This window comes from Oncorhynchus mykiss, chromosome 1, assembly GCF_013265735.2.
Source record: "Oncorhynchus mykiss isolate Arlee chromosome 1, USDA_OmykA_1.1, whole genome shotgun sequence".
NCBI lineage: Eukaryota > Metazoa > Chordata > Actinopteri > Salmoniformes > Salmonidae > Oncorhynchus > Oncorhynchus mykiss.
In genome coordinates this window covers 42,422,097-42,436,652 of record NC_048565.1, presented here as the reverse complement: position 1 = coordinate 42,436,652, position 14,556 = coordinate 42,422,097, and the positions used below count along the sequence as shown (strand labels likewise).

Here is a 14,556-nt window from a genome sequence, read left to right as displayed (position 1 = left end):
TGCCTGTGTGCCTGTGTGCCTGTGTGCCTGTGTGCGTGCAATGTGTGTATGTGTGTGAGTGGGAGACAACTCTATAAATCTGTCTTTTGTTCATCGCATGGAGGACTCACAACACTAAAAACCAGAGTCTGAGACTCTTGAGTATGAAAAATTCACCATCCGCTCTTTATTGCATTTTTTTTAAGCAACATTTTCTTTTTTTTACCTCTGGAGGAGTGAGTCCTGTCTTTTCTCAGTGTCTCAGAGTGCGTCATCGGATGTTCCTTGAGATAAAGGTGGTTTCCAGGTGAAGCTGCTCCGCTCTGACGTGGGTCGGACTGGGGAGGTGATCGGTGAGCTACAGCTTCAGCAGTTTGTGCTCACAGCTGGCTGAGACAACCCAGTGTGTCTGTGGCTCCCTCACACCCAGTCAATCAAATGGAGAGCTCTGAGTCAGTCATGCACTAAAACTCTGTCTTACCACGTGTTCGCATAACATTTTTGTGTGCTATGGAATTATTGCTGCAGGCTCAGAGCTGTCATGAAGGTGCCCTCTGTTCTTGGCAGACCCCCCTAGAGGGCTTTTGTTTTTCACCCACTGTCCCTCTTTACCTCTCCTGCCTGACACCCCTCTTTCACACACACAAGCTGTGTGTGACTGCAGTATAACACTGTCAGCCAGGTCACCCGTGAGGACGTCGGGATATAATGTGGAAACAGGCCACTAGGGGCAACAGTGAGCACTGTTACCTTCAGGTAGGTTTAGTTTTTTGCTAAGGTGTTGTGGACGGGGTTAAGCAATGTTACTTCTAAGCTGCGCGTGCGTGCAGCCCCCCTCTGAAATTTCATCCAGCGCAGAGGAGCATGTGATTGAACTTCACTCAACTTTCTAGAGTTTTCCCCGTTAGTTAACACTTTCAACGTTTCCCTTTACTGTGGGAATTGTCATCGAATCAACACAATATTAGTCACTTTCAGTGCAACTTACCGAATCAAAACGAACTATGCAAGACTTAGTATGCAAAACTAACTGCGCAAGGCCTATCGCATTGGAGTAGGATTCAATTGCATTGGCAGGCACAACTCGGGCCCGTACTCTACACAGACCGGTGCGCCATTAAACCAATCAGAGCTGCAGTCGGACTATATGCAAATAGCCATTGCCATATACAGTGGGGAGAACAAGTAATTGATACACTGCCGATTTTGCAGGTTTTACTACTTACAGAGCATGTAGAGGTCTGTATTTTTTATCATAGGTACACTTCAACTGTGAGAGATGGAATCTATTTTTAAGTAATTAATTTGCGTTTTATTGCATGATCTGTCACATGATCTCAGTATCTATACACTTGTTCTGAAAGGCCCCATGGTCTGCAACACCACTAAGCAAGGGGCACCACCAAACAAGCGGCACCATGAAGATCAAGGAGCTCTCCAAACAGGTCAGGGACAAAGTTGTCGAGAAGTACAGATCAGGTTTGGGTTATAAAAAAATATCTGAAACTTCGAACATCCCACGGAGCACCATTAAATCCATTATAAAAAAATGGAAAGAATATGGCACCACAAACCTTCCAAGAGGGGGCCTCCAACCAAAACTCTCAGACCAGGCAAAGAGGGCATTAATCAGAGAGGCAACAAAGAGACCAAAGATAACCCTGAAGGAGCTGCAAAGCTCCACTGCGGAGATTGGAGTATCTGTCCAGTATCTGGACCACTTTAAGCCGTACACTCCACAGAGCTAGACTTTACTGAAGAGTGGACAGAAAAAAGCCATTGCTTAAAGAAAAACTACATTTGGTGTTCGTCAAAAGTCATGTGGGAGACTCCCCAAACATATGGAAGAAGGTACTCTGGTCAGGTGAGACTAAAATGTAGCTTTTTGGCCATCAAGGAAAACGCTTTGTCTGGCGCAAACCCAACACCTTTCATCACCCCGAGAACACCATCCCCACTAGGAAGCATGGTGGTGGCAGCATCATGCCGTGGGGATGTTTTTCATCGGCAGGGACTGGGAAACTGGTCAGAATTGAAGGAATGATGGATGGTGCTAAATACAGTGACATTTTGGAGGGAAACCTGTTTCAGTCTCCAGAGATTTGAGACTGGGACGGAGGTTCACCTTCCAGCAGGACAATGATCCTAAGCATACTGCTAAAGCAACACTCGAGTGGTTTAAGGGGAAACATTTAAATGTCTTGGAATGGCCTAGTCAAAGCCCAGAACTCAATCCAATTGAGAATCTGTGGTATGACTTAAAGATTGCTGTACACCAGCGGAACCCATCCAGCTTGATGTACCCGGAGCAGTTTTGCTTTGAAAAATAGGCAAAAAAACAAGTGGCTAGATGTGCCAAGCTTATAGAGACATACCCCAAGACACTTGCAGCTGTAATTGCTGCAAAAGGTGGCTCTACAAAGTATTGACTTTGGGGAGAAAATAGTTATGCACGCTCAAGTTTTCGGTCTTTTTTGTATTTTTTCTTGTTTTTTTTCACAATAAAAATTATTTGGCTCTTGGTAGGTATGTTGTGTAAATCCAATGATAAAACCCCCCCAAAATCTATTTTAATTCCAGGTTGTAAGGCAACAAAATAGGAAAAATGCCAAGGGGGGTGAATATTTTCGCAAGCCACTGTAGGTGTTTCTTTTGTCCAGGTGGGAAAGGGCAGTGTGGAGTGCAATAGAGATTACATCATTTGTGGATCTGTTGGTGCGGTATGCAAATTGTAGTGGGTCTAGGGTTTCTGGGATAATGGTGTTGATGTGAGCCATGACCAGCCTTTCAAAGCATTTCATGGCTACAGACGTGAGTGTTATGGGTCGGTAGTCATTTAGGCAGGTTACCTTAGTGTTCTTGGGCACAGGGACTATGGTGGTCTGCTTGAAACATGTACAGACTCAGACAGGGAGAGGTTGAAAATGTCAGTGAAGACACTTGCCAGTTGGTCAGCATATGCTCAGAGTACATGTCCTGGTAATCCTTCTGGCCCAGCAGCCTTGTGAATGTTGACCTGTTTAACTGTCTTACTCACAGCGGAACAGTTGGTGCTCTCATGCATGTTTCAGTGTTACTTGCCTCGAAGCAAGCATAGAAGTTATTTAGCTCGTCTGGTAGGCTCGTGTCAACAGGCAGCTCTCGGCTGTGCTTCCCTTTGTAGTCTGTAATAGTGGGGCGGCAGGGTAGCCTAGTGGTTCGAGCGTTCAAACCCCCGAGCTGACAATGTACAAATCTGTCGTTCTGCCCCTGAACAGGCAGTTAACCCACTGTTCCTAGGCCGTCATTGAAAATAAGAATTTGTTCTTAACTGACTTGCCTTGTTAAATAAAGGTAAAAATAGTCGAATTATCTATAATAATGAATTGTGTTTTGTATAGTGGTTTCTTGAATCAGATAACAACATTTTCAGTCATTTCCTTGTCTAAAGGACAAGTGGTGAAACAAGTTAATGTCAAAGCCTGCAGGTTTTTTCAAGTCTCATCGAATCACACATTAGCTGCTGTTACTGTAGGCTGAATGATAAAACAACTATTTCCCTGTTAAAATGTTATGGGATGCATTTTCTCCATTGTTTTTGATGGTAGGCCAACATTATGAATAAATACCCGCAGTAGCCTACTGGGCCACTGTTAAAACTGGGTATAGCCTCAATCTTCACAGTAAACGCACGCCGGAAGTTGCACAGAATTTTAAAATGTTTCAATTTGCGCTCAGCAGACCTGAAATTTGCTCAGTGCCCCCCAAAATTTGAAGGGAGCATATGAGGCGTAAGCATCTGCCTCTGATTCCAAAGGTAACAAGTTTGAATCCGGCCATAGAAAGTTGTTTTAGATATTTTTGTTTTAAGCCTATCCCAAACCTTAACCCTTCCCTGAACCATTCAGAGTTAATGCCTAAACTTAACCTCATATTTGACGTTTGCAACAATTTTGAAATGTGACATTTGAGAAACATGGATGAATGTCTAATGCTGAAGTGAGACTGTGAGAGCTAGTCGAAACTGTGTGGCCTTATGTATGTAGCATAGCTCAGCACATCTCTTTGTAGCACAGTACATAACAGCTTGGCCTGGTTAACCTGAACATGTGCTGTAGCATAGTACGTTTCAGTCTAATTCCCTTTTGCTCATAAGTCAATGAAGCAACGGTATAGTTTGTTGGTTTCTAGACTATACAGTATGTCAATCATATAACAGCTATGTTCCAGCCTTCATTTTGCTGCCGTGGTGTTGTAGGAACACTAAATCTTTGCTCTCATAGGAGCACCTGTCTGTCTCTCTCTCTCTGTGTGTGTGTGTGTGTGTGTGTGTGTGTGTGTGTGTGTGTGTGTGTCTGTGCGTGCGTGCGTGTGTGTGCGGTAATGCCCAGCTTCAGCTGGATCACATCCCTGGGCTTAGCACTCACCATATCTTATTAGATGACAAGTCAGTCAGTAAAGGAACATTTGTGTGCTTATTGACTGCTTATTCTTCATGGCCTTCTTCATGGCCTCTTCATGGCCTTCTTCATGGCCTTCTTCATGGGCTCTTCATGGCCTCTTCATGGCCTCTTCATGGCCTTCTTCATGGCCTTCTTCATGGCCTTCTTCATGGCCTCTTCATGGCCTCTTCATGGCCTTCTTCATGGCCTCTTCATGGCCTTCTTCATGGCCTCTTCATGGCCTCTTCATGGCCTTCTTCATGGCCTCTTCACGTCCTCTTCATGGCCTCTTCATGTCCTCTTCATGTCCTCTTCATGGCCTCTTCATGGCCTTCTTCATGTCCTCTTCATGGCCTCTTCATGGCCTCTTCATGTCCTCTTCATGGCCTCTTCATGGCCTCTACTTGGCCTTCTTCATGGCCTCTTCATGGCCTTCTTCATGGCCTCTACAGCAACACCCACAGTTAGATATGTTTGTTCTCTGTAGTAGAGACTGACAGAGTGACATTTGCCTGCTGCTGATGACAACACCACTACCCCTGTCTCTCCGTAAATGAGGCCATGCCACCAGCCATTATAAACTCACACATTGCCACAGCAACAGTGGAAACAAAACACAATATCTCACCCAGTCTGCATCACTCCGTAACATAGGACATTAACCACTGTGTCAATCAGGGATGTAGGCTAGAGTATGGGACTTAATGGAGTAAAACGCCACGGAATTCCAAAGCAGTTACTATGCGCTGTGAGTCCCTCTTCTGATGTACATTGAGAGGGATGTCTGTCTGTCACGGCTGTGTGACGCGCATCGTTATAATTGCGAAGGTGTTTTAAAATGAGTTGGTGTGATGAGATGTCTTGTCCAGCGTTTCATCTACAGTTTGAGTTTCACTAATATGGTAATGGTCCTCCTTAAGGGGCTTAGGGGGAGATGAAGTGGATGCTCAAATCTATTTTGGTTTTTAGTATGAGAGGTCTTGGGGTGTGTGTGTGTGTGTGTGTGTGTGTGTGTGTGTGTGTGTGTGTGTGTGTGTGTGTGTGTGTGTGTGTGTGTGTGTGTGTGTGTGTGTGTGTGCGCATTTAGTATTAGCGGTATTGCGTGCCTGTGAGCGTATGTGTGAATCCGTCCTGTATTGGCTGCTCTGTCTTGCTGCCTTCTTGTGTTAGTTGTTTATGTACGACGTGGAAATATGAGTATATATGAGTATATATGAGTTGTTTGCCCTGATCCATAAGCCTGCCTGTCTGTAACATCTCCCTCCCTGCCTGTGTGGGAGTGTTTGTGTGTACAGCTTTATTTTCTGACTGTAAACACAATTTCCTGTCTCTTAGCCTCGTAGTCCGTGACTGTAGCAGCAAACAAGGAGGCAGCCATCATTTAATTGCCCTTTCAATGGCCAGGATACTCAAATACACACACACACTCTACAGAATCCACCACGTTTAGAGCAGACGGCGTATTACATGACTAAAGAACATCCCAGCTGTCGTATCCCATAATGCTCCTCAAAGTCCTGTACAAAAGGCCCCTTCCACATTCCAAAGACTTGCATGTCAGCAGAAAACGGCAGCAGCTCCTGTGATGAATAATGCATGCTGTTCCATTTTGCTGTTCTGTTTTAGGAGTCAAAGTCTGGAATTTTTTACATTCCCCCGAACAAATAAATCCTTCCAGTGTAATAATGTTGTGTGTTTGTGTGAGGCGCTGCTTAGGCAGCATATCTGCCACATTAGACGCCGTAATCTCTGTAGCATTACTACCTTATCCCCCGTTCTCTTTTAGACGTTACTAGCTTACACTCCGACTCTCTTTGTCTCTCTTTCTGTCTCTGTTTCTCTATTTATTTTGTCCCCCCTTTCTCTCTCTCTCTCTCTCCTCTCTTTCTCTCCCTTTGTCTCTCTCTCCTTTCTCTCTCGCTCTCTCTCTCTCTCTCTCTCCTCTCTTTCTCTCCCTTTGTCCCTCTCTCCTTTCACTCTCTCTCTCTCTCTGTCTCTCTCTCCTTCTCACTCTCTCTCTCTCTCTCTCTCCTCTCTTTCTCTCCCTTTGTCTCTCTCTCCTTTCTCTCTCTCTCTTTCTCTCTCTCTCTCTTCTCTCTTTCTATATCTGTCTCTCTCTCCTTTCTCTTCTTTTCTCTCTCTCTCTCCTCTCTTTCTCTCTCTCTTCTCTCTCTCTCTTCTCTCTTTCTCTCTCTCTGTCTCTCTCTCCTTTCTCTTCTCCCTCTTATCTCTTTCTCTTCTCTCTCTCTCTCATTTCTCTCTCTCACTCTCTCTTCTCTCTTTCTCTCTCTCTTCTCTCTTTCTCTCTCTGTCTCTCCTTTCTCTTCTCTCTCTCTTTCTACTCTCTCTCTCCTCTCTTATCTTTCTCCTTTCCCTTCTCTCTCTCCCTCTCCTCTCTCTTTCTCTCTCTTTCCTCTTTGTCCTCTCTCTCCTCTCTCTCTCGTCTCTCTCTTCTCTCTCTCTGTCCTCTCTCTCCCCTCTCTCTCTCTCTCTCTCTCTCTCTAGGTATGCTACATTCCCCTATTCAGCCCTGGCTCGATGTGGAATCAGGCACCGTCCCCGTTCTTTGGGAACATGTTTCTATTTCGTCAGGTAAGATACCGACTACTATGGAAGATGGATACACTCTCACTCAAAGAAACAACTTCATGTATACATATTTTACCTTCTTACTATTGTGATATTTAAATGTTTAATACAAAGTTCAGTGCAAAGTTTTGCTTACCTTTGACCGAGGCAATGATTGGGTATTGCCTGTCCTTTTTGGGGGTACACACACACACACACACACACACACACACACACACACTCACAAACACACACTCCCACGCAGACATCCGCACGCACACACCACCCCTGAAGGTGAGAGAAATCAGGCTTCCAACATCTAGCTGCACTTCATTAGATTTGTTCATTATAAACGACTAACAAGTTAATTAAAGACTTTTAATACCATGTGATTCCCAAATACATTACCCTTATTGTTAATTGCATTACTTTTATGATGAATATATAATGTAAAATTTTAAATTAAAAAAAAAAGTGAGTGGGAGGGAGGGTTAAATATCACTGATTTAATATGGGGATATTTTGATCCACTCACGATTCTACCCATCCTACCCTGCAACAAAGACACTAGAGATTAAAGGGGAATAACAGTATTTTCCAGAAATGAATATGATTTACCGACATTTACATACAATCTGAAGTCTTGGGTGTCATTCCTTAAATTTACTCACACAGGAAATACTATCCCTAACTATTGATAACAACAATAGTTGCGCACGCGTGTGCCTGTGTGCGCCATTGCGCGCATGTTGATTTTGTACCCCCACACCAGACACGATCAGGACACGCAGGTTGAAATATCAAAACAAACTCTGAACCAATTATATTGATTTGGGGACAGGTCGAAAAGCATTAAACATTCATGGCAATTTAGCTAGCCAGCTTGCTGTTGCTAGCTAATTTGTCCTGGGATATAAACAGTGGGTTGTTATTTTACCTGAAATGCACAAGGTCCTCTACTCTGACAATTAATCCACAGATAAAAGGGTAAACCGAATTCCTTTCTCGTCATCTCTCCTCTTTCCTCAGGCTTCTTTTTTTCTTCTTTGGACTTTATAGGGCAGTTGGCAACTAACTTTACGATGTGTTACTACAACCAACTGGAGTGTGGACGTCAATTATTCTTTCAATCACCCATGTGGGTATATGCTCCTAAAAACCAATGAGTAGATGGGAAGGCCAGACTTTCAGCGAGTTGAGCATCACAAATAGAACCTATTTCTTTTTTAGAGCCTGGCCACGCAGACACTCGCTGAAGGGCACGAGCAGTGTGTGATTGAATAACATGCATGTGTACATTTATTTTGCAGCGCTCGCGTTGCGGTGTGGTCAGCATGTTACTCTTGTGCTTGACATTCCGTTTGACATCCATTCATGTAAGACAATTCCTTTAAATGCTATGTGTGATTATTGCCTATGGTGTGGTGGCTTCTGGATGTTTCTCTGCAGGACAGATCTTGATGAGATTCAGAGGTCAATAATCCTTAGCAGGGCAGACAGGCAGAGTGGGCTGGGTCGCCTGTCACTCACTGTAACTAGCTCACTGGGCTTTTTCTAGGGCTGCTATGACTTTCTCTCTCTGGCTTCCGCTCGCTCTCTCTCTTATCCCTCTTCTTCCTACTTTGCCTGTTTGTCTTATTCTGCCATCATTGACGTAGGATTGGGAATGAGTGCTCTGTAGGCTGCTGTCTCAAATAGGCACTGACTGTTGCATGGTCTCTCTTCGATGAATATATCTGAGAGATACAGTGATATGCTTTTAATAGCTTGATCTAAGGAGAACCTAGTGCTCCGAAGCCTCTTACACAATAGCCAGTGCTCTTAGAGTGTCCTTCTCAGCTGAACTGCAGTGGCAGCCTGGCAGGCTAAGGGCTGAGGTGGTTAAGTATGCATGAAGCTCTGCCTTCAGTGCCTTGCATAATTTCACTGTCTGTCTGGGGCTGGGCGGTCTCTCCAGGTGAAGCAGGGGAGATGCTGCTGCTGCTGCCATAGTGTGTGTGTGTGAGTGCTGAGACTCTGCAGACACAAAGAGCCCTCTCTGGAGTGGTGCTCTCATATACAATCATCTGACCCACTTCTGAAAGCCACACTCATAGCCAAACACAACAACGAGAAAGTGTGTGTCTTTGTATGTGTGTGTGTGTTTGTGTGTGTAAGTGCATGATCATACGGTATGTGGATGCATTTGCGCGCATGCACATGTGTGTTTTACTAGCACGGCGTCCCTGTATCCAACACACCCAGCACACATGATGTGCCAATTTAGTCGGTTTTCAACATGACGCTGACTTCTGCCAGTGACCACCACACAGTCAGTGCCTAGAAGAAGCTCGAGTGGTGGCAGACCTGTCACCCATTTTAGTGGAATCCTGAGTGGCGCAGCAGTGCTAGAGGCGTCACTGCAGACCCGGGTTCGATCCCGGGCTGTTAACAACCGACCGTGATCAGGAGCCCAGTAGGGCGGCGTACAATTGGCCCAGCATCATCCGGGGTAGGCCATCATTGTAAATATGAACTTGTTTTTAACTAACTTGCCTAGTTAAATAAAGGTTCAATTAAAAATGTTACAAAGTAAAATCCAGAGTACGGAAGGAGGTCTGAGATGGTCGAGGTAGACGGGCTGACATCAGGGCTGGTAATTGCCAGGGACATCACAAGACATATTATCACGATACCTAGGTGCCGATACGATATGTATTGTGATTCTCATGATTCTATATGTATCGCGGTTCGATAACGTGATTTTACTGCGATTTCATGTTCCAAACATATTGCTCACTATGTGTCTGAGACAAGAGAGAGCATGAGAAAACAAGTTTTGATTAGTCAGGGAAATAACATTGCTGAAAACATGTTGGTTCACTATTTAAAAAGTCTAGTGGTTAAGAGCATTTGGCCAGTAACTGAAAGGTCGCTTGTTCGAATCTCAGAGCTGACTAGGTGAAAAATCGGTCAATGTGCCCTTGAGCAAGGCACTTAACCTTAATTGCTCCTGTAAGTCGCTCTGGATAAGACCATCTGCTAAATGACTCAAATGTAAAAGATGGAGACCAAGCTATTGGGTGAAAAATAGCTAATGCTATAGCTGGAGTGCATTCGGAAAGTGTTGACTTTTTCCACATTTTGTTACATTACAGCCTTATTTTAAAATGGATTAAATCGTTTTTTCCCCTCATCAATCTACACACAATTTATTTAGAAAATTGTTTGCAAATGTATTAAACATAAAAACCTGAAATATTACATTTTCATAAGTATTCAGACACTTTTCCCAGTACTTTGTTGAAGAAGCTTTGGCAGCGGTTACAGCCTAGAGTCTTCTTTGGTAGGACGCTACAAGCTTGGCACACCTGTATTTGAGGAGTTTCTCCTATTCTTCTCTGCAGATCCTCTCAAGCTCAGTCAGGTTTGATGGGGAGCATTGATGCACAGCTATTTTCAGGTCTCTCCAGAGATGTTCGTTCGTGTTTAAGTCCGGGCTCTGGCTGGGCCACCCAAGGACATTCAGTGACTTGTCCCGTAGTCACTCCTGCGTTGTCTGTGTGCTTAGGGTCGTTGTCCTGTTGGAAGTTGAACCTTCGCCCTAGTCTGGCACTCTGGAGCATGTTTTCATCAAGAATCTCTCTGTACTTTGCTCTGTTCTTCTTTGCCTTGATCCTGACTAGTTTCCCAGTCCCTGCCGCTGAAAAACATCCCCACAGCATGATGCTGCCACCACCATGCGTCACCGTAGGAAGGCTGCCAGATTTCCTCCAGATGTGAAGCTTGGCATTCAGGCCAAAGAGTTCAATTTTGGGTTTTATCAGACCAGAAAATATTGTTTCTCATGGTCTGAGAGTCTTTAGGTGCCTTTTGACAACCTCCAAGCAGGCTGTCATGTGCCTTTTACTGAGGAGTGGCTTCCGTCTGGCCACTCTACCATAAAGGCCTGCAGAGATGGTTGTCCTTTTGGAAGGTTCTCCCATCTCCACAGAGGAACTCTAGTGCTCTGTCAGAGTGACCATCGGGTTATTGGTCACCTCCCCCGATTGCTCAGTTTGGCCAGGCGGCCAAAGGAGGAGTCTTGGTGGTTCCAAACTTCATCCATTTAAGAATGATGGAGGCCACTGTGTTCTTGGGAACATTCAATGCTGCAGACGTTTTTGGTACCCTTCCCCAGATCTGTACCTCGACACATACCTGGAGTCAAATAGCGATAAATGATATGTATAGCGATAAATTATATGTATAGCGGTAAATGATATGTATAGCGATAAATGATATGTATAGCGATAAATTATATGTATAGCGGTAAATGATATGTATAGCGATAAATGATATGTATAGCGATAAATTATACGTATAGCGGTAAATGATATGTATAGCGATAAATGATACGTATAGCGATATGTAACTGTATTTATTTCCCCCCCATCACTAGCTGACACACACAGTGACTGCTCCCCACCGCCACACTCCTGTGGTTGAGCTCAGTCCCTGACTGGCTCACTGGCTGACAGGGTGACACGCAGTCTGACTGCTCCCTAGCGCTCTGGTTGAGCTCTATCTCTATCTGGCTGACTGGCGTGCTGGCTGACTGGTTGACCCTTTCTGATACCCAAGCCACAGATATAGAGGTTCACCCACCACCAACCCCCATGTTCCCCCCTGTAAAGATGGCATCCCCTCAACGTCTCTGGCCCCTTCACACAACACAGCCAAACAGTACATTAGCCAGCGAAAGAGAGCTGGTATTACCGGGCCTAGCTTACAAGAGATTGAGAGCTCTGAGAGCTAAACCCCCACAGATTTAATGGCATGGTCCAGCCTCTTCCCTGGCCAACATCTCTCCATGACTCCCAAGGTCAGCCTAAAGCTGAGGACACTGCGGTGCAGACTCTCTGAATGGAACTACAAAGTGGGGCAGAGTAATTATTGGGCATGGTGAATAGATAGAGAGAGGAATGTCTATCTCTCCCTAGAGCAAAGATTCGTCCGAAATGGCACCCAATTCCCTACAAGAGCCATGGTCATAAGTAGTGCACTATATAGGGAATAGGGTACCATTTCAGATGGGACCCAACGCCTTGTTGCTGTGTTTCATTCTGCAGCAGTCGTAAGAGGAATTCGGATAGGACAAACTTCCGAATGTTATGTGTTGCGTTGTCGAGTCAAGACCGCAAACTATTGATTGGTTCCGTCAGTGATGAATCCTCAATTAAGAGTTGTCTGTGGCAGGAGCTGTGGGGGAGTCTGTCCTGCGCATGCTTGACACACACACACACACACACACACACACACACACACACACACACACACACACACACACACACTATCCTGGACTTGATGAAGTATGCCTCTGTTGGTGACCGGCACCTCTCCGGCTCTGCTCGGCATTGTGGTTAGAACATTAGGCAGCACTGTGTGTCCGGTATTGCTATGCGACGGTCTCTGCAGTGATAAAAAGACTGGGGGAGAGAGAGATGGAGAGGGAGGGACTGTGGAGAAGGAGAGGAAAAGAGAGGGATAAAGAAACAGGGAAAGAGAGAGAGAGATGGATGAATGGAGACAGTTTGGACTGGTGCAGTGGGCAGCACCATGAAGGGGCACTCTGTCGGGCGCACCCCAATGCTCTGTACCCATCACCCCTCCATGGGGGCCCAGACTGCAGGAATGCCAGGGCGGTAGCCATCCCAGGGCTCCGGAGGGGAGAGGGGGGTAGACCAGCCGGGGCACTCTGCCAAACGGTGTCTGCCTGGTACTTAATTAACTCTAAAGCAGGAAAACTGTGGGCCACTCTCGCCTTGCATATCAACGAGCCCAGTGCTTTCTATAAGCATCTTAACGAGACAGGTTCCCCTTTGTGAGCCAACGGACCACTATTCAGTTCAGCCAGAAGGGTTGAGGAGGATTGAGGAGCCCTCTCTCGGTCTGTCTTTCACATGATCATATGTAGTGGTTTTCTTCGTAAACATGAAGACTGAATGAATGCCCACCACAGCTTTTTCTTCTATGTGGAGATGCAATCCTCTTTGAGACCCCCCCCATTGTTCTCGGGCTGTGGTTCGCCTCCAAAGGGATGGGTGAAGGGGGGGGCGATCAGGCTATTCAAATCTGGTTCTTCTCTGATTCTACTGCCTCGCAGAAAGACGGAGAAAGAGTTGAGACAGAAAGGTCATTTTAGCGTGTGTGTTCTTGGTTCATGAATGTAAGACATTTTCTTTCCTTTATTTTTGCTCATACATTCCCTCACCCTGCTCCACTGAATACTGAGGGAAATGTATCCTAATCATTTTTGACTGGTGTCCAGTGCTACCCCTGACTCCAGCAGACATGCACGGCACATGGGTACATTGTTCACGGTTATATTCTTATGCCATCTATGAGAAGGTCACGCAAGCAAACCCTTTCTGTAGACAAGCTTTATAAAAAGCCCTGGGGAGCGTTCACCAGCCCTCCACCAGCCCTGTCTCTGCTCTGCACTGACATCTAGTGGCAGGACAATGGAGTCGTCATGAGCAATACACTCAACATGCACTAGTCAGACTGCAGAGTATCAGGGCTCTGTCTAAGATATTACCAATTCATAATCGTAGTCTCTTGAATGTGGGTAAAACTCCTGTGAAAGAGCTTGAGCTTGGTTCTACTGTTTATGTACACTCCTGGGCCCAGATTCACAAAACCTTCTTAAGAAGACATTTCTTCTTAACTGCCATTTTTTCCTTAATGATAGACTTAAGAATTAAGTTAAGCAAAGTTGCTATTCCTCAAAAAGGTTATTGGACATTTGATTGTGCTATTTCTTATGTTTCTCCTTAAGCAAAACTCTGTGTGTACTTGCAGATAGTACCTTTATTTAGTAGTCCAGTTGACACCATGTCCCTGTCTCTAAAGCTTAACTTTCTCCACGGTGAGATTGTTACTCGTCAGGCGTAATGTGTTGATGAGAGATGATGCGGGACACAGAGGTCCGCTCTGATCCATTCTGCTGAGTTCACTGTGTGATGAGAGGAGAGGATAGCAGGCCTGCCTGGGTTATTGGATGTGTGTGTGTGTGTGTGTGTGTGTGTGTGTGTGTGTGTGTGTGTGTGTGTGTGTGTGTGTGTGTGTGTGTGTGTGTGTGTGTGTGTGTGTGTGTGTGTGTGTGTGTGTGTGTGTGTGTGTGTGTGTGTGTGTGTTTGTGTGTGTGTGTGTTGGGTCCTATTGTATATTTCATCAGGCCCATCAATCCCCTGGCTAACGGCTCCACTGTCTGTCACACAGGGACTACTTCACAGCCAGGCTAGCCATCACAACAACACAAAACGTTATCCCCTCAGAAGACAGGAGGCTGCAGCACATGCGACATGTGCCAAGAGTAAGGTGCATCTAGTGCACAGACAGGGAGGCAGTAAGTATACACACTGCAGTAGACAAAGGCTTAACAAAACCCATAGTACACACACACACGCCAGGGTCAAACCATTGGTCCGCATGTGAATACAAATGCATGACTGCAGGGAATCTCTTACAGGTTACTCTCTTATAGGGATGAGCATGCTGAAGTAGACAAGTGTTCTGTGTTTTGGATTCTTTGAGAAAACGTCACATAAAATTGCAGCTCTTCTCC

At 45.3% G+C, this 14,556-nt stretch overlaps 1 protein-coding gene across 1 annotated transcript in view; it reads left to right on the top strand.

Moving 5' to 3' along the window:
• The window catches only part of LOC110532319 (thromboxane-A synthase), a 110,061-nt gene that overhangs the window by 24,772 nt on the left and 70,733 nt on the right, over positions 1-14,556 (top strand). The window contains 2 exon segments of the mRNA XM_036977694.1: positions 6,906-6,952; positions 6,955-6,992. Coding sequence (XP_036833589.1) covers positions 6,906-6,952; positions 6,955-6,992 — 85 coding nt within the window.